Below are 22,713 nucleotides of genomic sequence, written 5' to 3' on the forward strand. Positions count from 1 at the left end.
TGAATTACACTTCACAATTTTCTCCTCCCAAATAGGCTTATATTTCTTTTGCTGTTACACACTTGTGAAGGTCCATTAAGTGTACCTTTATCCATATGTCCTCTTTTCTCTTAAGAAATGGTCGCAAATCAATCCTAGAAATAATCCAGGGTTGATGCCGGTATAAATTAAATTATTGTGCTTCTGTTCAAGTTTGATAGGGCCCATATGAGTAATGGGCCAGGCCACACAGATACCTAAGGCCCAGGAGTACCTGCTCAACCAGCCATCACAAAAGTATATTCTATAAGGCCCCGTGAGCCCAACTAACTGAAGAAGTTCATTATCCTCTACCCACAGCCATCACACAAATCTAATCGTAAGTTGTTACAATCAGCCAACTATACAAGGCTTGATTTGATGAAAGAAGCAAGATCAATTTTTTTTTCTCACTTCTCTTTTCTCCCTCCTCTTCTATGGGAGGTTGTGTTTCCGTCAAAGAGACACCTGTAGTGGGTAGTAATCTACTACCAAAGTCCTCAGTCTTCAGTACCAATAAAAGGTCATTTTCATCCATGGTCAGGTCTTATAAGGCACCATTTTTTGAACTTCTTTTAGACAGTTTAAAAATAACTCATTACCAAATATTTTATAGAACCAAAAAATTGGTATCATTAAGTATTAAGGAGTGGAAGAGTATCCTTAAATGGGGGAATTTTTGGATAACTTACAGCATATTGTGCATAAACTCTCCTTTTGGAAGGTTAAACTTCTTTATGTTGTCTGCTGATGCAGATGCAAAACAATTCCTGAAATTCAAAGAAGACCATTTTCACAAGCAAGTAAAAGAAAGAAGATGATGGTTTGGGGGATTTGGGGGTTCAGTCCGTGGGGAACAAGCAGAAGTAATAGTACAGTTCTTTTTTTCAAAGAAAACATTTACCAATAAGAGTTGTTTATGCAATAAGGCACAAATTACATGTTTAGGTACATACTCTTTAGGATGAAGTGCCATCGCTCGAACAGACTTCTTGTGATGTGTGAGTGTCAGCATTGTTTTTCCTATAAGAAGGGGGCAAGTAAGCAATTGATTGAGAAAACAGAATGAAACCAAATGTAAACAGTTACCATAACGAAGGTCCCAGAACTTGATAGTTGTGTCATGAGATCCAGTAACAACTTGTGGATCCTGAAGACAGAGTTAGAAAAATAAGTTTGATCACAAATCTGAAATTTCCGCTTTTCTCATCAAGTGCTATGACGTGCTAATTAGCATATTCAATATTCATCACCCCACAGATTCATATAACCAAAGGTGCCAGTTCTAGAAACTATCCTAGCTTTTACAAAGAAAAATTGGTTCTGATATGAAATTAGAGATTGCTTCTGATATGAAATATCTAAAGTATTTGACATCATTGTTATGATCTTATCCTTCATAATGTAGCCTGCCATAATTTTTTTTTTCAATTTTGAGTTGGAATTTCAGCCCAAAATAAATCAAAGCTTCAACAGAATTCAAACTTTCCTCAAACTTTTTTGAGCCCATGTATCAAGATTTCAATGTCACTCACCTCAAATAATGGATAAAATCCAAATTTTGCTTCAGAAAAATCAGAAACATGCATGGCATCACATATATGAAAAGTCCAAAATGACTTGCCTAGCCTATTATTTATAATATTGAACATATGACTTAGAAACAGATAGCTATAATGCTTACTCTAGTTATTAATAAACTCCTTTTACATCTTGATGGTTGTCCCTAATCTTCAGTATTCATTAACTAAAGAAAAGGAAGACTTGTAAGCCTCTGGATTAACTATCATAACTATTATGCTTGCTATCAGAGATCAGAGAATTACAAGAGAAGAGAAGGGAGAACAGGAGAAGATCGAATGGAGCCAAAAAGATAGACTGGCGAGGCCAGCTATTCTATTTACAATAAGAGCTGTACACTAAAAAGAGGGAAAAGACCAAAATACCCTTGTTGCATCTAAAGTAAATAAGAACAAGAATAAAACAAATAAAACATAAAACTAAGGATAAAACATCAATGCAACACTCACCCTACTTGTCACAGAAATCACTATTGCTGCAGGTGATGAAGCCTTTTTGTAAACACATCTGCAAGTTGGAGCTCACATAGGGAGTACACACTTCCCCACATTTAAGCTTCTCTCTAATAAAGTGTTTATCCACTTCTATGTGCTCCATCCTGTCATGTAGCACTGAATTGACAGCAATGTTAATGGCAACATTATTGTCAAAGTAAAGTGACATAGGGCCATCAATGTCAAACCCTAGTTCACCCAATTCTTTATCCACGAGATCTCTGCAATTCCATGAGACATGGCCCTATACTCGGCCTCCATAATGGATCTAGCTATTACATTCTCCTTACTCCAAGTGACTAAATTACCTCCTATAAAAGTACAATACTGACTGGAGGACCTCCTATCATCAACCGACCCAACCTAGTAAGCATTTGTGTACACTTCAACCTTTAAGTTATCACTTTTCTTGAATAACAGCCCGGTTCTAGAATACTCCTTAAGATCGTTGAGAACCCTCTCTGCAGCCACCAAGTAAGCAATCTTAGGTGCATGCATAAATTGGTTAAAGTATACCCACAACATAGGCAATATCTGGTCTGGTCATGGATAGGTATAAAAATCTCCCACAAGCCTCTGGTACTGCTTCACATCTTTTATAGGATCACCACTACAATCATCCAACCTGTTATCTGCATCGATGGGAGTATCAGCAAGCTTTGATCCAAGCTTACTAGTGTCCTCCAACATTAGGGGTGCAAATGGATCAGATCTGATCTGAAATCCAATCCTATTTTGTCAGATTCAGATATACTCCTGTTGGATTTTCGGATCAGATCAGATCAGATAATAGGATCCAATCGAATTTGAATAAGTCCTTATTTGATCCAAAAAAGAACCGATCTGATCTGACATATATATTGTCTATTTATTCATATATGTTTATATTGCATTTATGTAATTTTTTATATTATTTATTTATTTTTATGAAAACACATGTATATATATGATGAAACTAGTTGAAAATTTTGTTTTTTCTTTATATAGACTGTTATTTTTTTTTTTAATTTTCAGAAATTAATTGGACTGGATCATATTCAGATATCCGACATTATTAACGAATTCGAATTTGAATATGTGTTTGTAAGATCCGATCGGATCTTCTGCTTGTACTATCGGATCGGATCGGATTCGGATTCGGATATACCTTAATTCGAATCCATCCCGATCCGTTTGCATCCCTATCCAAGAGATCTAAGATGTATTTTCATTGGGGGATGAAGATCCCTTCTTAAAATTGGGAGACTTCAATCCCAAGGAAATAATGCAAGGGTCCCAAATCTTTCACTTCAAACTAAGTAGCCAAAAACTCCTTCAATCTGTGTTTATGAGATCCAATCACCTGTGATCACCATGTCATCAACATACACCATCAAAATTGAAAATTTTCCTTGCCCCTCTTCACAAAGAGAGGTGCGGTCTGACTGCTTAAACCCCATCTGTTGTACAACCACAGAGGGCTAAACCATGTAAACCCCTTCCCCTAAGTTGCCATTTAAGAAAGCATTTTTTATGTCAAACTCATGAAGATCCCAATCCAAGTTAGTTAGTTGTCAATGGAAGTAGAACTCAAATGGAATTCACTTTGGCCACCTTTGTCAACCCCTGGCTACTAACTTTGCCTTGTACCTCTACACCATACAATCTGCCCTACGCTTCACTAAGAACATCCACTTACATCCTACTAGTTCTTTTCCTTTTGGAAGATCCACCAATTCCCACATGCCATTCTTATGCAGGGCATTGATTTCTTCCTTCATTGCATCTATCCATTCAGGAATAGATAGAGCCTCAATAGTTTTGGGGATGGGGACATTGTCAATGGAAGAGAGGAAAGAACGAAAGAAAGGTGAGGCATTTTCATAGGAAACATAATGTGAGTTAGGATGATTGGTGGTACAAGATCTAATACCCTTCCTTTGGGCAATAAGAAGGTCCAGATCACTAGTAGCAAGGATATCAATATCAATAGGATCAGAAACATTAATAGGGATGGGAGTACTTGGCTGAGGAGGATCTTCCCCCGGAGAATCCAATGACATCGATCACATGGCTTTAGGTTGATCCACGGCTCTTGAACTTTGTTGACCCTTATGACGATAGAGGAAGACACAAAAGGGGGGAGGATCGGGAAGAGGAGGAGGCTGAACCTGAACCAGTTTCTCCTCAACCCCACTCTCCCCTAAGGAGAAACAGAAAAAAAGGGTTCAAACTCAAAGAAAGGATACATCCATGTATACATATTACTTACAAGGCATAGGGTCAAAACACTTATAGCCTTTTTGAGAAGAGGAATAGCCAAACACATAGGGGATGGCTTTAGGATCAAGTTTTTATTTTTATTTTTTTGAAGAATAAGAATAAAATTTTATTAAAACAAAAACAAGATACAAGCTGATCAGTTGTCTAGGTGACACCCCTTACAAAGAAGCAAACATCCAACATCAGTTTAGACTAACTGATTCACATTACAATTTTGAATCTCTAACAATTCCCAAAAGTTATCAGCAAAATCTGAAAATCTGATTTGTTCAAATTCTGGTAGAGTAATGACCCAGATTGTGACTAGTTTGCCAACTGAAGCCACGACCTCTTCAGTCCTTCTTTCTTTTCCTTCAAACAACCTCCTGTTTCTTTACCCCCACAAAGACCAACAAACTGCAAAGGGGATACAGCTCCAGACAATCTTAGCTCTTAGACTTCCTCTATACTTTGGCCAAGAAGAGAAGACCTCTGCTGAAGAAGATGGTTGGAAGATAGGCCTCCCAAAGAGAGAACAGTAGTAACTCCAGATACAGTTTGCTAAGTGACAAGAGAAGAGTCAGTGCTGTACAGTTTCCTCATCTGATTTGCACATATAGCAGTAGCTCACCAAGCAAAACCCCCTACTTTTCAGATGATCTATTGTGAGGATGCTATCCATTGCAGCCAACCATGCAAAGGCTTCAATTCTTGGAGGAATTGAGTTGCCCCAAATTCCATGCACCTGATCATTAGTTACACTATCCTTGATGAGTTTCAAATAGAAAGATTTCACTGTAAATCTTCCATCCCTTCTCTCCTTCCACCACAGACCATCTTCACAATCAGTGGAAATCCGAATCTGCTCCAGCCTATCCAGCAATAGAACACATTCCTCCAGCTCTTGGTCGCGCAGGGGTCTTCTGAACTGAAGACTCCAAACCACCTTATCACCACTTCATAGCATTGGGCCACAGAGACATGATGTTCAGTCAGTCTGTACAGCCTTGGGCAAATATCACAAAATTTCCCAACCCCACTCCAATCATCCTCCCAAAATCTCACTCTAGACCCAACTCCTACATTAAAGCTAACCAAACCTCTAAAGTCCTGGTTAAAGCTCATTATGCCCTTCCACACTCGTACCCCATATGAGTTTAGAAACCTCCCTTGTTTCCCATCCAAATCTCACCACTCCATACTTTCCTGCCACCACTCTTTTCATACCGAGTCCCTTTCCTTATCCAACCCAAACCTCCATAACCCCAAAAGAGCATTGTTGAGTAGTTTTGTTCTTCTTAAACCCAAACCCCCTGAAAGCTTTTAGCCTACAAACTTTCTCCCATCATACTAGGTGAATCTTTCTTGGACCTTTTGTCCCCTTGCAAAGGAAATCCCATTGTGGAAGACAGGTCATGAACAAAATATCAACCTCCAAACACAGATATAGGAAACGAAAACAACTAATCCTTAGGGAAGAGGAGTTGGTGTGGGGTCTCATACTCCAACAACCAAGAAGGCATGGGATTAATAACATAGCCAGCAGATAACATAACATCCACCCAAAAGCACTTAAGGTCATAAGGACATGCATGTACACTAACATACCCTGAGCAACTTCAAGAAGAAGATTTTTTATTTCAGCAATACTATTTTGTTAAGGTGTCTTCGCACAAGAGCTTTGGTGAAGAGGTCCACATGCAACAAAGAACTTGGTAAGGTCTCCATGAAAATATACTTTTACTTTATCGGACTAAAAGATTTGTATCTCAATTTGAAACTAGGTAAAAACCATACGCTGGAAATCTTTCACAATCTGAAACGCATCGGATAAACCCATGTGCATTTGGAGTAATCATCGATAAGTGTGATAAAATATTTGTAGCTAGTCTAAGAGGGTAGAATAACAAGACCCCACACATCAAAATACACAATATGAAAAGGGAAATATGATCTTTTATTTCTCAATGGAAAAGAACTTCTACAATGCTTAATTAGTTGATACATTTAACTAGTGTTTTAAAACGTGGAGGTGTGATGCGAGGCGTTCCACTACCTAGAGGCATGAGGCGGTTTAGAGCGTAAGAGGCATAAGCCTCCTTAAGAGGAGGGGGATGGGGAGGAAGAAGAGGAAGGAGGATCTCAATTTTCTTTATTTTTAATAAAAATCTTTTATATTAAGAAGAATGAAGATGCATAGCACTAGTTGGATTTTGAAAGGGGGTCTGGAGGCAGAGCCTCCAACCAACTTTCTTTCTCCTTATCTTTTCTTTCTTTTTCTCTTTCTCTTTCTCTTTCTTTTTCTTTCCCTTCCCTTTCTCTTTATATAAGGTGTCCATGAGGCACATGAGGCATACACCTTTAGCACGCCTCATGAAAAAAGCATACGAGGTGTACGCCTCAGGTGTAGCATATGAGGCGTACGCCTCTTACACCTGAGGCGTACACCTCAGAGGTGCCAGTGCCTCTAGCATACGCCTTAGGCTGTTTTGGGGGTGCCTTGCATGGAGGCACGCCTCCAGGCATATGCCTCCCATGCCTTTTAAAGCACTACGTCTAACATTGTAACTCATCTATGGTCATGGACTTAAATAATTCCAGAAACAAAAGTTTTAAGGACTCAAAAGACGCATGACAAAGACGGTTATGCCACAAATAGACTCGACTTACAAGGGATTGACTCATTGACTCTATAGCCACAAGACCAACTCTATTTCCAACATGTAGAGACCATCAACCAAGTTCCCTCTACCAACCATCTTCTTGCCTTCCTAGAAGCCAAATCCTAAAATACATAAGAATGAAGGAGAAAAGTCACTGAGGAGTTTAAAGAACGAGCAATGCTACTAAAAGAAAACAAATTAATAGCTAAGTTAGGAGCATGAAGTAGGGGTGCTCACGGTTCGGTTAACCGAACCGTGGGGCTTTTTTTGGAACCGAATCGGTACTACCGGTTTTTGGAAAACTGGTAACCGAAACCAAACCGAAGCTAGTCGGTTGACCAGTTTGGTTAACCATCGGTTCAATTTGCCAATTTTTCAGTTTTTTAATTTTTACAAAATATATTATAAATATATAATAAAAAATTATAAATATATATTTATATATAATGCATATTTATTAATTTATAATATATAAAATATATATAATACATATAGTATACATAAATATATATAAATATATGTATACCGATTGGTTAGGTTAACCGCTAGGTTTCTATATTGGTTAACCGAAACCGAACTAGTACCTTCGGTTTTTTAGAAACACCGAATTGACCAGTTCGGTTAACCGATTTTTCGGTTCGGTTTCAGTCGGTTTGGTTTTTTTTTGCTCACCCCTAGCATGAAGCACATTTGAAAGGGGCGAACCAAAAGGCAGAGAAATAGATCCTTGACCAACAATGGAAGAGGACCCATTAGCTAGTCTCACCTTTTCCCTATCAAAAAGGTATAAGACTGAAACAAAGCGAGCTTACCAATCATGTAGTTGGAGGCTCCAAAATCAATAATCCAAAGAGATTATGAAGATTGGGAAAATATATAGAAAATAGAGGCAATGTTACTAGATGTAGATGCAAAGGAAGTCAAAGGAGTGGGACCAGAATCCATCTAACGCAATGCCCTACCATACAATTCCAAATGGTCACGAAAGGCATTGATGAAATCTTCCTTGGGATCTAAACTAGAAAAACGACCCTAGGGAGTACTCACATGTGAACCATTGGTCTACTCCTACCTCCTAGGAAGCCATACTTGTGGAGGTATACTTCTTTTGTCCTATAAGACAATCCTAATACGGTTCCCCAGATAGGGAATGCAAATGGATTGAATCAGGGCGTATCCAAATTCGATCCAATAATATAAACGGTAGGTTCTGATTCAATCTGAAGATCTGATAAGATCTCACAAACATTGATTCAAATTTGAATCCAATAAGGATGTCGGATATCCGAATCTAATCCAATCCTATTTAATTTTTAAAAAATATTAAAAGGAAAAAGAAAATATAACAGTTTGAATAAAGAAAACAAAAAATAAAAGTATTTTTTCAACTATTTTCATCATATATATACATGTTTTTATAAAAAATAAATAATAACATATATATGTTATATATAACACACACACATATCGGATAGTATCCTTTTGGATCGAATAGGGTGTGATCCGAATTCGATCCGATTTTTAATCAGATCCTATTACCCAATCCAATCCAAAATGGGGATATCCAAATCCAACAAAAAAGATTGGACTTTGGATTGGATTGGATCGGACCATGATATGATCCATTTGCACCCCTATGCCCAGATTTCTTATTTTGATCTAACCTTAACTTCTTGTTCAACTCCTGAGCCCACTTTGGTTTCCCAATAAGATCCTAACAATTCTCCCTAGCATGTCTAGGCCACTGACAATGAGTACACTACAACTTATCTTTGTCATCACCTTTCTTTTGAGAATCATTCTTCTTCACAGAATTTGCACCTCCCCTAACAGCCAAACTACCAAAGCAATCGACTCCCCCTAAGGACTACTTGACATTCTTCTGCTTTCTTCCAACTGTACCACAGCATACACCTCTAGAATTGAAGGGAGGTCCTGCTTCCCAATATCTGAATTCTGATAGACTCATTTGTAGGATTCAGCCCCAACAGAAAAGCAAATACACGTTGCTGAGAGACCAAAGATTTCTAGGCTTTGGCATCCTCATCACATTTCCAGTTCATATGTTTGTAATGGTCCAACTCCTTATAGATTGAAGTCAGATCAAAGTAATACACAAAAAAGCTCCTCTTCCCTTGCTTACAAGTTGCAGATTCAGCTTGTAACTGGTAGATCTTTGCGTAATGCCACTGCTCAGAATAAGTATATTTTGCTTGTTCACAAATCTCATAAGTCGTGTCAGCCCACATAAAATTTCTTCTATCCTGTGGCAGCATAGATACTAAAAGCCACAGCATTACCATGCTATTCTCTTGGTCCCACTTGTCATGTTCAGCATTTCCAGACTTCAGATCCTTAATTTTCCCACTGATATACCCTATTTTTCCCTTTGCAGTAACATAGAGTTTAATACCTTTTGACTATTCTAGGTTCCTTAGTTCCATCCAAGGGAGTAAAGCCATGGGAAAGTTCATGTCTAGCCACCCACCCAGCCCACCTTGTCCGAAAGTCATACTAGAGGTTGCTGAATCTCGTGAAGAGGACAATTCATATCACACTACCAGCCAAAGAACCCAAGGAAAGACAAACAGTACGGTCCCCTGGTACTTCAACTTCTCCCACACTAGAGTTCAGTTTTTCAACTTCCCTCCATTCAAGAATCACCAAAAACTGATTGAATAAGGACTTTGACAGTCTATTCGCAATATATGTCAGCAAAAGACCTCTGCAACTTGTTACAACGATCACAAACCAGGCTTAGGAGAAGAGTCCCCACTGTTACAGCATCATACAACTGCATAGGAGGACTGGAACAGAGACCAATCTACTGTTACAGGATCACACAATCCACATGGAAGGGCTGAAACACTTCAACCCACTGTCTACAGCATTCAGTCACACCCAAAAAGGGTTCTCTTGGTGCTAGTGACCAAGAAGGAAAAGAAAAAGGAAAAAGGGGAGATCAGATCAAGTTCTCTCCAGTTGATTGAGTCTTCCTGAGATTCCCACTCCAGAAAACATGATTGATGCTGAAAAACAGTAACTGAGTGCTCCTCCTCACAATAAGATCCACTTTGATACCATATTATGCTGTCAGAGATCAGAGAATAAGAAGAGAAGAGAAGGGAGAAGAGAAGATCAAATGGAGCCAAAAAGGTGGGCCAACGGGACCAGATATTCTATTTATAATAAGAGATATACAATAAAAAGAGAGAAAAGACCACAATACCCCTGTAACATTAAAGTAAATAAGAACAAGAATAATACAAATAAAACATAGAACTAAGGATAAAACAGCAATTCAACAAGAACAAATAAGAAGAAGAAAGAAGAGTTTAACCACAATATCAAATGGAAGCATAAGAAGAAACAAAAGAGTCGAATAGGAATGGCATGGCAAAGTGTATATGACAATGTCTTGCTTCTTTGTAAATGGAGACCCATCCTTCTACTTAATGAAATATCATCTTATCAACCAAAGAAAAAGACTTAAAACATGTAATAGCTCAAGGATGATTGATTTTGCATATGATAAATTTTCCCTCAATTTAGACGTTCACTAGATTGAACCACAAAGGCTGCAATTTTGAGTGGTGAATTTTCATGTTATGATCTTTAGATCCTAGTCTTCATTTTTATATATAACAAGTTGAAGTGACCTTTCTATTGCTTTAAGTTTTAAATCATACAGAAAAAGAAAAAGAGGGGGAGGGAAGACCTGAAAAGGTCAATTATATTTAGAAGAGAACAAGGAATTCAAACACACAAGGCATCATCCAGTATCAAGATAGTATTGAAATATCAAGAACGCTGAGATGAAACTATGCACTTCAAGATAGAGGCAATCTAAAGAGAAGTGCAGATGAATTTGTGCTAATTCTAGATATGGTTATTATTGTCTATTTGTAAAATGATTCACATACAGTGGGACGAGTAAAAACTGAGCAAACTGTGTTATCATGGCCAGAAAGAGCATGAATCTGCGTCTTAGTACGAATATCCCAGACCTGAAAATTTTTCAAGCTGTGTTAGAACATATGAATAAACTTCTCAGCTTATATTCATCAGTTCATCAATTTACTTAATTTTGAATCCAAGCTATGTACCATAGACATTCTTGCTTCATATGAATGATTAGCTTGAAATACAAAGGAATATTATGCACTGGTAACAGTGAATGATCAGAGATATATTCATACCCGGCAGACAGAATCACGTCCCCCAGTAAGCAAAATGTCAATAGTGGGATGAAGAGCTAAGCAATACACACCACTTAGATGCCCATGATACGACCGTATAACCTGCACAAGGAGCAATAATTTCAAGAAACCATACTCACAGATTTATGTATATAAATAACTAAAAACTGAAAATCTTAAAATCATTCTGAAAATTTAATTTCCAACCTTGTTTTGTTCAAGGTCCCAACATTTAACCTGTTTGTCGTCACCCGCAGAGAACATGTAAGTATGGCGGTTGCTCACAGCAAGGCCTAAAGACAAATAAATTCTTACTATTCTTATAACTGATTTACATACCATACTCTACAGAAGCATATGCCATGTCATGTGATTGCAATTTAATCCAATACAATTACTAGGAAGAAACTAACCGCGTATTTGTTCAATATGCCCAGTTAATGTGAGCTTTAGCCTTCCACTCCCTACATCCCATATCTTCTCAGCCAAAAGGCATAAGGGTCAGAAGCTGCTCTCAGAAAAGACAGATATCCAATTGCATTCACTATTGAAAAACAACAAATTACCAAAATAAAAGAGAGAGAGAGAGAGAGAGAGAGCAAGCCAGTAAATATTCAGGATGACGTGAAATTTGGCCTATGGAAAAGTATATAAACACTATATAAATGGTTGGGCACATTATGGTGGTAATTCTATCATTACCAGCAAATACATTTTCATTTTGATGTACATGTACTGCACGTCTGATGTATCTCAGTAGGAGTATTATCATATACTACTTCACCTATGCCACAGGCACTTCTTTTGTCTCTCTTTTGTATATATGGTAAGTCAACTGATCAAACACCAATTAGATATATTGGATTACTTTTCCCCTTGAAAGCCACTTTGAGCTCTCCCTATGTATCACTTTTCCATTCAGTCAGATTAAGATTCACCTTTCAGTTTTTCCCTTGTTCAAAATAACACCCACCTTCTGTGCAAGTTCTCCCTTCCAATGTAATTTGGCACGGCAAAATCAAAGATTTTTTGTGGATGGTTGCTATCCAAAACTGTTGGATCTTGGCTTGCAGTTGGTGTTCCAAGGAAACATCTTAAGTTTCTTCTGGAGTGGGTAAATGGTGCCTTTCAGAAGAAGGATAACTTACTATGTAGATTTATATTTTTCACCAATTTCTGCAGAAGCAAGAAAGAAATTCCAGGCCTTTTGGGATTTTTCCCTATCACCTTGGATGTTCAATGCTGATTATCAGAATAAAAACAGCTATCAATCACTGGCTAACTACTATGACTACATGGGTTTCAAAATTGATGCCTTGACAAAGAGTTAAACTTGTTATGTCCTAAACCAAGTGTTCATCTATATTCAACTCCTTTCTATCCTGGCATGGTCGAACTCAACTTTGGTGGATGTTCAACTGGATATCAGGTTCCTGCAGGCATGGATAGTGCACCCAAAAATGGCTGAGGCAGGCCAAAGACGGCTTGGAGGCTCTTGGCAATGAGAGGAGTGATTGCAGACACATAGATTCAACTCTCTGAAAATTGCAACTAAAAAAGGTGTATCACTATGGAATTCCTTCTAGCTCCTTGTTTTTCCACATTGAAAGAAGTCCTCCTAAAGCTCCTCAAGAGGTGTGCAGACTGAAAAAGGCAATTTATGGGTTGAAACAATCGCCTCGTGCTTGGTTCGGGAAGTTTAGTGAAGTGAAGAATTTTGGAATGAAACAATGCCAGGTTGACCACTCAGTGTTCAGCTATGACTCAGAAGCTGGAAAGATTTTATTAGTGGTCTATGTGGATGATATTGTCATAACTGGCAATGACAAATTGGGGATCGACAAACTAAAGGTCTTTCTGCAAAATCATTTTCAAACAAAAGACCTTGGGACATTGAAGTATTTCTTGGGTATAGAAGTTGCTAGATCAAGACAAGGTGTAAACCTGTGCCAAAGAAAATATGTTCTCGATCTATTGGACGAAACAGGACTGTTAGGTGCAAAACCGGCTGAGACTCCTATGGAACCAATGTTAAGTTGAGCAGTGATACAGGGGAAATATTTGATGATCCTGGAAGGTATAGATGACTAGTGGGGAAGCTGAACTATTTGACTATCACGAGACCAGACATCTCCTTTGCAGTCAGTGTGGTGAGCCAATTTATGCAGAACCCTCGTATATCAAACTAGGATGCAGTTCTTAGAATTGTAAGATATCTGAAGGGAGCTCCGGGCCGTGGGCTATTGTATAAACCAGGAGGAAAACTTGAAGTAGTTGGGTACACAGATGCAGATTGGGCGAGCTCTGTGTCTGATAGAAGATCTACTACAGGTTACTGCACATTTCTTGGAGAAAATCTTGTGACGTGGAAGAGTAAAAAGCAGACGGTTGTGGCTAGAAGCAGTGCTAAAGCCGAGTACAGAGCCATGGCACACACTACATGTGAATTAGTGTGGTTAAGGAATCTCCTACAAGAAATCGGGTTCCACATGGATAAACCTATGAAGTTGTACTGTGACAATCAAGCTGCGCTCCATATCTCATCCAACCCTGTTTTTCATGAGAGAACAAAGCACATAGAGATTGATTGCCACTTTGTGAGGGAGAAGGTTCTTATTGGAGAGATAAGCACAGAACATGTAGGCTCAGGTGATCAGTGGGTAGATTTGTTTACAAAAGCCTTAAGCTCAGGGAGAGTGAACTATATATGTAATAAGCTGGGATTATATGACATATATTCTCCAGCTTGAGGGGGAGTGTTAGAGTTAGCCGAATAAGGGTAGATTAGTCAACTCACCTTGGTTAAGTTATGAGCTTATGTGGCAGTCTTATTAGAGGTTCTCTGTCCCATACTTGAGTAGGGGCAGTTTAGTCCTTGTACATTTAATTAGAGCCTAATCACTATTAAGAGGTCGACTGATAGGGTTTAGCTATCAGGTTCGACAGTTCTTCTCCTCTTCTTCTTCTTCTCCTCTTCTTCTTCTTCTCCTTCTCTTTCTTCTTCTCCTTACTGGTTCGGACTACTGTAGCAACAGTAGAAACAGATTGGAACAAGAACCTCTTTGGGAAGGGGGAGGAGTCAAAAGGAAAAATTCTGTCAAGAATTGAGGAGTTAGATAAAAAAGAAGCTCTTAGATTGTTGAGTAGCGAAGAGAGAGAGGAAAGGTGGAAGCTAAAGTGTGATTTAGAAGAGATCCTTAGAAAGGAAGAGATTTTGTGGAGGCAGAAGTCTAGATGCAAATGGCTCCTAGGAGATGGCAATACAAGATGTTTTCACTCCTTAGCCAGTGGAAGAAGAAGGAAAAACCAGATTGATAGGTTGGAGGTGGATGGCATAGAGACTACCAGGTAGACCTGTTCACGGGTCGTGCCGGGTTTGGGTTGGGCTTTGCCTCTACATTAACAAAATATGTTCAGGCCCGAGCTCGAGCCCGGCCCGACCATTGGGCCTAGGTCTTGAGCCCGAGCCCGACCCTCATATAAAGCCCGTGCCCGAACCCGAGCCTGGTTAGAAATTTGGAAAAAAAGATTTTTTCCTTTTTAATTCAATTAAAAGTTGTTTTGTTTATACTAAAAGACCTCAAAAAAGTCGGGCTCGGGCTTGGGCCGGGCTTTTTTGAGAAAGCCCGAGCCCGACCCAAGAAAAAGTCGGGCCCGATATTTTAGGCCTGAACCTGAGCCCATGGGCCTGAAATCTTGTCCAAGCTTGACTTAGATCGGGCCGGCCCGGCCCGGCCCGTCGGGCTACCCGACCCATGAACAAATCTACTACCAGGGAAGAAGTGATAGTAAAGACCTTTGTTGACCATTTTAAGATTATTTACTTGAACTAGGGGGAGAGAAGCCCATTGCCTCTAGATCTTTAGTGGGATAAGGTGTCTAAAGTTGAGGCAAAAGCTTTGGAGAGTGTTTTTACTTTAGAGAAAATAAAAGAGGCAATCTTCTCAATGGATAGGTCAAAGGCCCCTAGGCCAGATGGTTTCTCCATGGCCTTTTTTCAAGAGTGTAGGGAGTTGATCAAAAGAGACCTTCTTGAAGTTTTCGATGAATCCTTTCTGGAAGGGGAAATCTCCCAATGAATAAACTCAACTTTCATTGCTTTAATCCCTAAGAAGAAGGAAGCAAAGGTTCCCAAGGATTTCAAACCTATAAGCCTTGTGGGTAGTCTCTATAAAATCATAGCAAAAGTTCTAGCAAGGAGACTAAAGAAAGTGTTCCCATCAGTAATCTCACAACAACAAGGAGCCTTTGTTGAAGGGAGACAAATTGTAGACCAGATCCTGGTGGCCAATGAATGTGTTGTTGAGAAGAGGAGGAAAGGGAAGGGTTTGGTGTGTAAGCTGGACATAGAGAAGGCCTATGACTTTGTGGATTGGTCTTTCCTCTTGGAAGTCATGGAGAAAGTTGGGTTAGGGGAGAGGTGGAGGAAATGGATGAAGGGTTGTCTAAGGTTTGTACAGTATTCGATTCTGATTAATGGTGTGGCAAGAGACTACTTTCCAGCTAAAAGGGGATTGAGGCAAGGGGACCCCCTTTCTCCTTTTCTTTTCACATTAATTGCATATGTCCTAAGCAGGACGATTTTGAAGGCAGATCAGAATAATCTGTTTAAAGGCTGGAGCGTAGGAAGCTTGGAGGTTGCTGTAACTCATTTGGAGTTGGCTGATGATACCATTTTATTTTGTGAGGAAGGCAACCTTGAATCTGCTTCAAATCTGCGAGAAGTCATTAGTTCCTTTGAATCAGTCTCCACTTTGAAGATAAATTGGGTAAAGAGTTGTGTAGCAGGGATAAATTTGGATGATGAAAGTCTAAGGGTGATAGCAGAGATATTAGGGTGTGAGATCAAACAATGGCCTTCCTAGGTTTACCCTTGGTGGAAACCCTAGATCAGATGTTTTCCGGAAACCAGTGGTGGAGAGATTTACGAAGAAATTGGCTGTGGAAGAGAAATTACTTATCCATTGGTGGAAGGATAACCTTAATTAGAGCAACATTAGAGAACCTCCCAGTTTATTTCTTGTCCACTTTTAGAGTCCTAATGAGGGTAGCAAGGGAGTTAGAGAAACTTATGAGGGACTTTCTCTGGGAGCCTGGGGATGAAAAGAGAGACCATCTAGTAAAGTGGGAACACGTTTGCAAGACAAAGAGGGAGGAGGTTTAGGGTTGGGAAATTTAATCCACAGGAATTCTTCGTTGGTAGGAAAATGACTTTGGAGGTTTCCATTGGAAAGAAATAGGCTGCGGCACAAGGTTATTGAAAGCATTCATGGGCTAAGGAATAATGGCTGGGATGCAAAGGTTGCTCCGACATCTACCTTGAAATCTCCTTGGAAAGCAATTCAAGAGGTATATCCAACTTTTCTTAATTTCATTAGATATGATGTGGGTTGTGGTTCCAGGGTTCTGTTTTGGGAAGACCTTTGGTGGGGTGACTCTTCTGTTCCAGGCTTCCTTTGTTTTGCGAATGGTGAATCCCTCTCTCACTTACTGATCCACTGTCCTTGTGTGCTTTTTGTTTGGAAGTCTATTTGCTCTCTATTTGGTTTGTAGTGAAGGGATGAGAGATCCATCCCATGGACGCCCAAAGATTGCGGAATAAGGGGCGAATTTCAAAAATTTTTCTCTCCCTTCAACTAGGAATCATATTCCCTATTTAGAAAATCATATTTTCAAGGATGATTCTTGAACCTTAAACTGAACCAAAAGGAGTAGGTGAGAATTATACCTGATACGGAGAAGTAGAATCTCCCAACGAAGGTGTTCACGCCCAAGGAAGGATCCAAAGACTGCTCCCACTGAAGATGGCGCAGTGCAAGTGGAGCAGAATCAGCAGTGTTCTTCTCCAAGAACCCTGTCCTTCGCAAGAATCAGCAAGATGGTACGTGAGCACAGCTTCCTTTCAATCCTTTCTCAAAGGACTGATGTCAAGATCCAATCTTGACTTCTCCCACAACTGGAGATCGAACTGGCAAATAGGGCAGCAAGAACAGGGAGGCGGCAAGAGAGTATTCGCAGGGAGCAGAGTTCTCTCTTCTTGATTTCAGCACTAGAGAAAACCTGTTGTGTGTGTTTAAAGGCTGCCGCCCCCTTCTTCTTTTATAATCTTAAAAGGATCAGCTCCTAATCAAATTAGGAGTTGCTAATCCAAATCATATTTGGGTTAGAAGTCCCTTTAAGTGATAAGGGATAATCCTTATCTTATCTGCAGATCAGATCAACCATCTCCTAATCTAATTAGGAGGTTTCTAGATCTAAATCTCATTTAGATCTTGGACTCTCTAAGTGGATAGAGTCTAAGCCCAATCCTATTAACTGATCCACTTCAGAATTCGCTCATTTATTAACTAAATAAACAGCCCAGTTCGAAATGGGCTTTAGGCCCATTAAGCTTATGTGCTCACTTAACCTTCCTAACTGCTGCCCAGTTGAGCTTCCTTGTATGGCGTGGGACCCAAGCATTGATCTACACATCAGCCACATGGGTTCGGCCCAGCCTTTGTTACAAGGCCTGGCCGAATACACTGTTAAAAACAGTGTACCCCCTGAAACCCATCGAATGGGCTCTATGGGCCCAACACTTACCCTAAGTGGTCCCTGGGCCAAGCCACCTTGTAACACCCAGGCACTGGGCAGATGCAAGATTAGCCCATCAGGTATTATCCTCAATGGTCTTACACTTAACCTCTCAGCCCATAATGATCATACATTGCCCGACAAGAGAGGACCTCTCCCTTGGCTGCAAGGAACGGTGTTGCACTCTCCACTTATATGGATCCCGGGAATTAAAACCTTTTGCAAACATTTTAGAAACCATAATATATATACTTTTATATCTCATATAAAATATACTTTGCAAAACAAATCTCAACGGTTGAAATCGGCTGCTGGCAGTCTTGGTTTCCATCAATGAGAGTGCATCCCCGATCATTACCTTTGTCCGACAAAGGGGTTGATCCTTTCACTATGATCACCCACTCAGATGAATTTTCGGATTGTCCCAACATACCCAGGTTTTGACCCTTGCTAAGGATCTCACTAATTGGTATATCAAAGACAGCCCAATCCGACACCTAGTGCAGTATCATAATCGAGTCTAGGGGTCGGGTGTAACTTTCCAGTTTTGCCCATCAATCTCCAAGGTCCAGGGCAATACTGGAAATCTGGTCCAGTTCATAGATTCAATTAATCCTACACTGTATGTGCCTAGGATCTCACCCTGGCAGCTGAGACAGGCCACCCCAACCGACTTGGTGGCACCACAGTGTCAGCCTTGTCAGGATAGGTCTCCCCAGACCGACCCACTGGCTGTGAACATTCTAAACTAACACGAGTCTCATTAAGTGTCCAGTTTAAGGGTATTACACAGAAACACACCAAGGGAACATGAATCAAATATGCACCTTTCTTCATTTACAATAAACTCATAAAGTACATCATTCTGATTGAGTCCCTCTCTCACTTACTGATCCACTGTCCTTGTGCGCTTTTTGTTTGGAAGTCTATTTGCTCTCTATTTGGTTTGTAGGTGCTAGGTGGAGCTCCCCACAGGATGTAGTGAGCCTCTTCAACCCAAACTTCCTAAGGCATCTGACAAAGAGGGGAAGAACAATGTGGAAATCAGTAGGGCAGCTGTGGCATGGACGATTTGGGAGGAAAAGAATGCAAGAATATTCAATAGCAAATGCAAATCAAAAGAAGAGTTGGTAGAAGCTGTAAAGATAAAAGTTGCTCATTGGATAAAAACACTTGAGCTGTTCCAAAGCTTCTTTGTGGCTGATATCCTCGGGCTTGGAAAGAAGTGGCATGTTCAACTAAGAAGAAAGAAAAGATGGTGATGGAATGGAAACCCCTTGCTTCTAATAAGTTAAAGTTGAACTTTGATGGTAGTTCCATAGGGAATCCGGGATTGGCAGGTATAGGGGGTGTGTTCAGAGATTCAACAAACAAAGTTTTGGCTATGTATTCAGGGCATATAGGGGCAGGTGGCTCCATAGAGGCTGAGCTTCATGCTCTTTTGCAGGGATTATAACTAGCGAAACAAGCAGATTTTAAAAATTTGGAGGTTGAAGGAGATTCAAAACTGGTGATTTCTTGGTCCAGTTTCAGAGGTAACGCTCTCTAGATTTATAGACAGTCCTTGCAAGAGATTGAAAGTTTAGCAAGGGAGCTCAATGCAACTTTCACTTGGATTAGGACTGCAAATGGGATGGCTGACTTGTAGCAAAACAAGGATTGTACAAACAAGATCTATTCTGGGCAGTTTTGTAATTCTTTTCGATTGTTGTGTTTGTGTTCTCCTGCTGGCTGTAATCTCTTTTTTTTTCACTTTAATAAAATTTATCCTTCTTTACTGATAAAAAGTGGGACTATAATAATAATAATATACATCAACATTCTCCACACTCCCCCTCAAATTGATGTGAGGTCATAAGCATCAGTTTGTTCATAAGAAATAGATGTTTGGCTCTTGTCATATTCTTAGTGAAAATGTCAGGAATCTGCATATCTGAGGCCACATGAGGAAGAGAGATAGAACCAGCAAGAAACAAGTCTCTGATAAAGTGACAATCCACCTCAATATGTTTAATCCTCTTGTGAAAACTGGATTCGATGCAATCCTGATAGTGTTGTTACCATAAAGAGGAATAAGGGTAGGAAGATGAACACTAAGATAATCAAAAAGAGATTGTATCCAAATAATCTCTCTACAAACAGATGGCATGGCTCTATATTCTACCTTTGTCGATCACTTGGAAATTGTTTGTTGTTTCTTGTATTTCCAGGAAATGAGGGAATCACCCATGAAGGCATACCATCCCATAGTAGAATGTCTGGTGTCTAGGCAACATGCCCAATCAACATCAACATATGCCCTCAATTGATTAGGAGAGGAGGAGGAAAAGAGCAGTCTCTAAGATACCATGAACATATCGAATAATCTGATAAACAATAGTCAAATGAGGTTGTCGGGGGGTAGTGACAAACTGACTAACAACCTAAACCACATGGGAGATGTCAGGACGAGTCATTGTAAGATAAATGAGAGATCCTACAAGTTGTCAATAGAGAGTGGCATTAGGAACAGGTGATCTTTCTATCTTTGATAGCTTGACGTTCAGTTCTAAAAGGAGTATCGACCAACTTGTTATCAGTAAGACCGGGCAACTTGATAAAATCAGAGGCATACTTATGTTGACAGATGAAATATCCTTGATCACTTCTTTGGACCTCAAGTTCTAGAAAGTAGGTGAGTGTACCTAGATCCTTCATATGAAATGAACTTTGAAGAAGGGATTTAAATTCTTTAATTCCCTCTTCATCATCCCCAATCAACAAGATATAATCAAGGTACAGAAGGAGGATTGTGATACCTTGCCATCTTTTGTGAACAAATAGAGAGTAATCAGAAGATCTTTGGATATAGCCAGCAACAACAACATCACGAAAGTTCTCAAATTAGGCTGTTCCATGTGTGTCTCCTGTGTCTTTGGTTCCAGCAACAACATGAATATACAACAACAACATCACTAATGTGTCTCCTGTGTCTTTGGTTCCAGATTCCGTTTCTGTTCCATGTCCTGTAGCCCATGAATATGCAGCCGTGCTAGAAGGCGGGCTCTCCGAGGAGGGGGAGAAGGGGATGAAGGAAAGTGGGAAGGTGAGGGAAGGAAGGTTTAGGAGTGAAAAAGTGTGGGAAATCATTGAAAAAGTGTTTAAGGAAGTGGAAGGAAAATTGATTTGGAGGAGGGAAGGGGAGGAAGGAAGAGGGGAGGGGCTAGTGGAGAGGAGAAAGGTTTGAGGGCAGAGATGGAGGGAAAGGAATAGGGAAGGAGGGAAGTAATAGGAGAGGGAGGTTGGATGGAGAGGAAAGAACAAAGGTGGGACCAGGGGAGAGGAAGAACGGGCAGATGGGCAGAGATGGAGGGGTTTCTGTAGGAAGGGTAGGGGTGGAGGACTCGGTGAGAGAAGACTTGCTAGCTCAATTTATAGAGAAGTTGGGTTGTAGGTTGGAAGATTTGAATGTGTTGAAAGAAAGATTACAGAAGAGGAAAAAGGAGATTAGAACAAAGAAGAGGAGATTGAGTGAAGTAGAGAGATTGAAGAGAGATGTAGGAGACAACAATCTCGGGGTAAAAGGAGATAGGAGGAAAGGGGGAAAGTAGTGGAAGGTGGCAAGGGGTTTAAATAAGAAGTGGAATGAAGATCCTTAGTTGGAATGTGAGGGGAATTGGGAATGCAAGGAAGAGAGCGACAATAAAAGAGGTAATAAAACGGTTTGACCCAGACATTGTGCTGTTGCAAGAGTCTAAGAGAATGAAGTTTAATAATAATTGGGCATGGAGTGTTTGGAAAGCCAGGGGGATCAGTTGGGTGGCTGCTCCCTCTTGGGATGCATCCGGGGGGATTGTGACAATGTGGAAGAGGGATGTGGTTGAAGGCCTGGAGGAGTTGATCGGAAAGTTCTCGGTTTCCGTGAAGTTTAAGCAGCATGAGGGTGATTTTACGTGGGTTCTCACAAATGTTTACGGACTGAATGACTACAGAAAGAGAAAGGAGTTGTGGGAGGAATTGGCAGATGTTAGAGGGTTGTGGGATGGGCCCTGGTGCATGGGTGGGGACTTCAATGTGATTAGATTCTCGGAGGAATCCAATAAGGTTAACTAGAGGGTGACAAAAAGCATGAGGAAGTTTAACAGCTTTGTGAATGACTTTGAGCTTAAAGAGATCCCCCTAGCCCATAAGACATTTACTTGGTCAAATCTCCAATCTAGACCCATTTGCTCTAAATTGGATAGATTCCTGTTCTCTCTGGATTGGGAAGTTCATTGGGGAACCTTGGCTTCTAGAGCTCTTCCAAGGGTGACCTACGATCATTGGCCCATAGTGTTATGTAAGGAGGAAAGAAGGCATGGAGGTCCTACCCCCTTTAGATTTGAAAATATGTGGTTACTCCACCCAGGGTTTAACAACAAAGTGAGGGAGTGGTGGTATGAGTGTAACCCATTGGTGGAATGGGAGGGGATGAAATTCCATAAGAAACTTCAATTTTTGAAAGCAAAAATCAAGGAGTGGAATTTGGTGGAGTTTGGGAGGATAGAAAAAAGAAAGGGAGATCTGTTGGATAAGATTGAAAGCCTTGACTCTAAAGAAGAAATGGGAGAACTTGGAGAGGAAGACATTGAGCTCAGGAGAGATTTAAGAAGACAGTTAGAGGACTACCTGCACAAGGAGGAAATTAGTTTGAGGCAAAAATCTCGGTGTAAATGGGTGCAAGAGGGGGACAGAAACACTAGGTTTTTCCACTCTCTAGCAGAAGGCAGGAGAAGGAAGAACCTGATCTCCAAATTGGTAGTAGATGGAATTGAGCTAGTGCATCAAGAGGAGATTGTCGGGGCTTGTGTGGAGCACTTCAAATCTATCCTAAGAAGGCCTGTGTGTAGAAGGGTGTGGGTAGAAGGATTGGATTGGCCAGATGTAGGGGTGGAGAACAGGAGAAGGTTGGAGAGAAGCTTT

At 40.2% G+C, this 22,713-nt stretch overlaps 1 protein-coding gene across 1 annotated transcript in view; it reads right to left on the minus strand.

The window, feature by feature from the left end:
- The window catches only part of LOC104606179 (protein pleiotropic regulatory locus 1), a 49,092-nt gene that overhangs the window by 2,489 nt on the left and 23,890 nt on the right, over window positions 1-22,713 (minus strand). The window contains exons 8-14 of the mRNA XM_010271262.3: window positions 11,610-11,673; window positions 11,404-11,489; window positions 11,197-11,298; window positions 10,921-11,004; window positions 1,108-1,168; window positions 975-1,041; window positions 711-788 (exon numbers count right to left, since the gene is read on the minus strand). Coding sequence (XP_010269564.1) covers window positions 711-788; window positions 975-1,041; window positions 1,108-1,168; window positions 10,921-11,004; window positions 11,197-11,298; window positions 11,404-11,489; window positions 11,610-11,673 — 542 coding nt within the window. The remainder of the gene's footprint in view (window positions 1-710; window positions 789-974; window positions 1,042-1,107; window positions 1,169-10,920; window positions 11,005-11,196; window positions 11,299-11,403; window positions 11,490-11,609; window positions 11,674-22,713) is intronic.

Source organism: Nelumbo nucifera, chromosome 4, assembly GCF_055504915.1.
Source record: "Nelumbo nucifera cultivar China Antique chromosome 4, China Antique-T2T, whole genome shotgun sequence".
In the NCBI taxonomy this organism is placed as follows: Eukaryota; Viridiplantae; Streptophyta; class Magnoliopsida; order Proteales; family Nelumbonaceae; genus Nelumbo; species Nelumbo nucifera.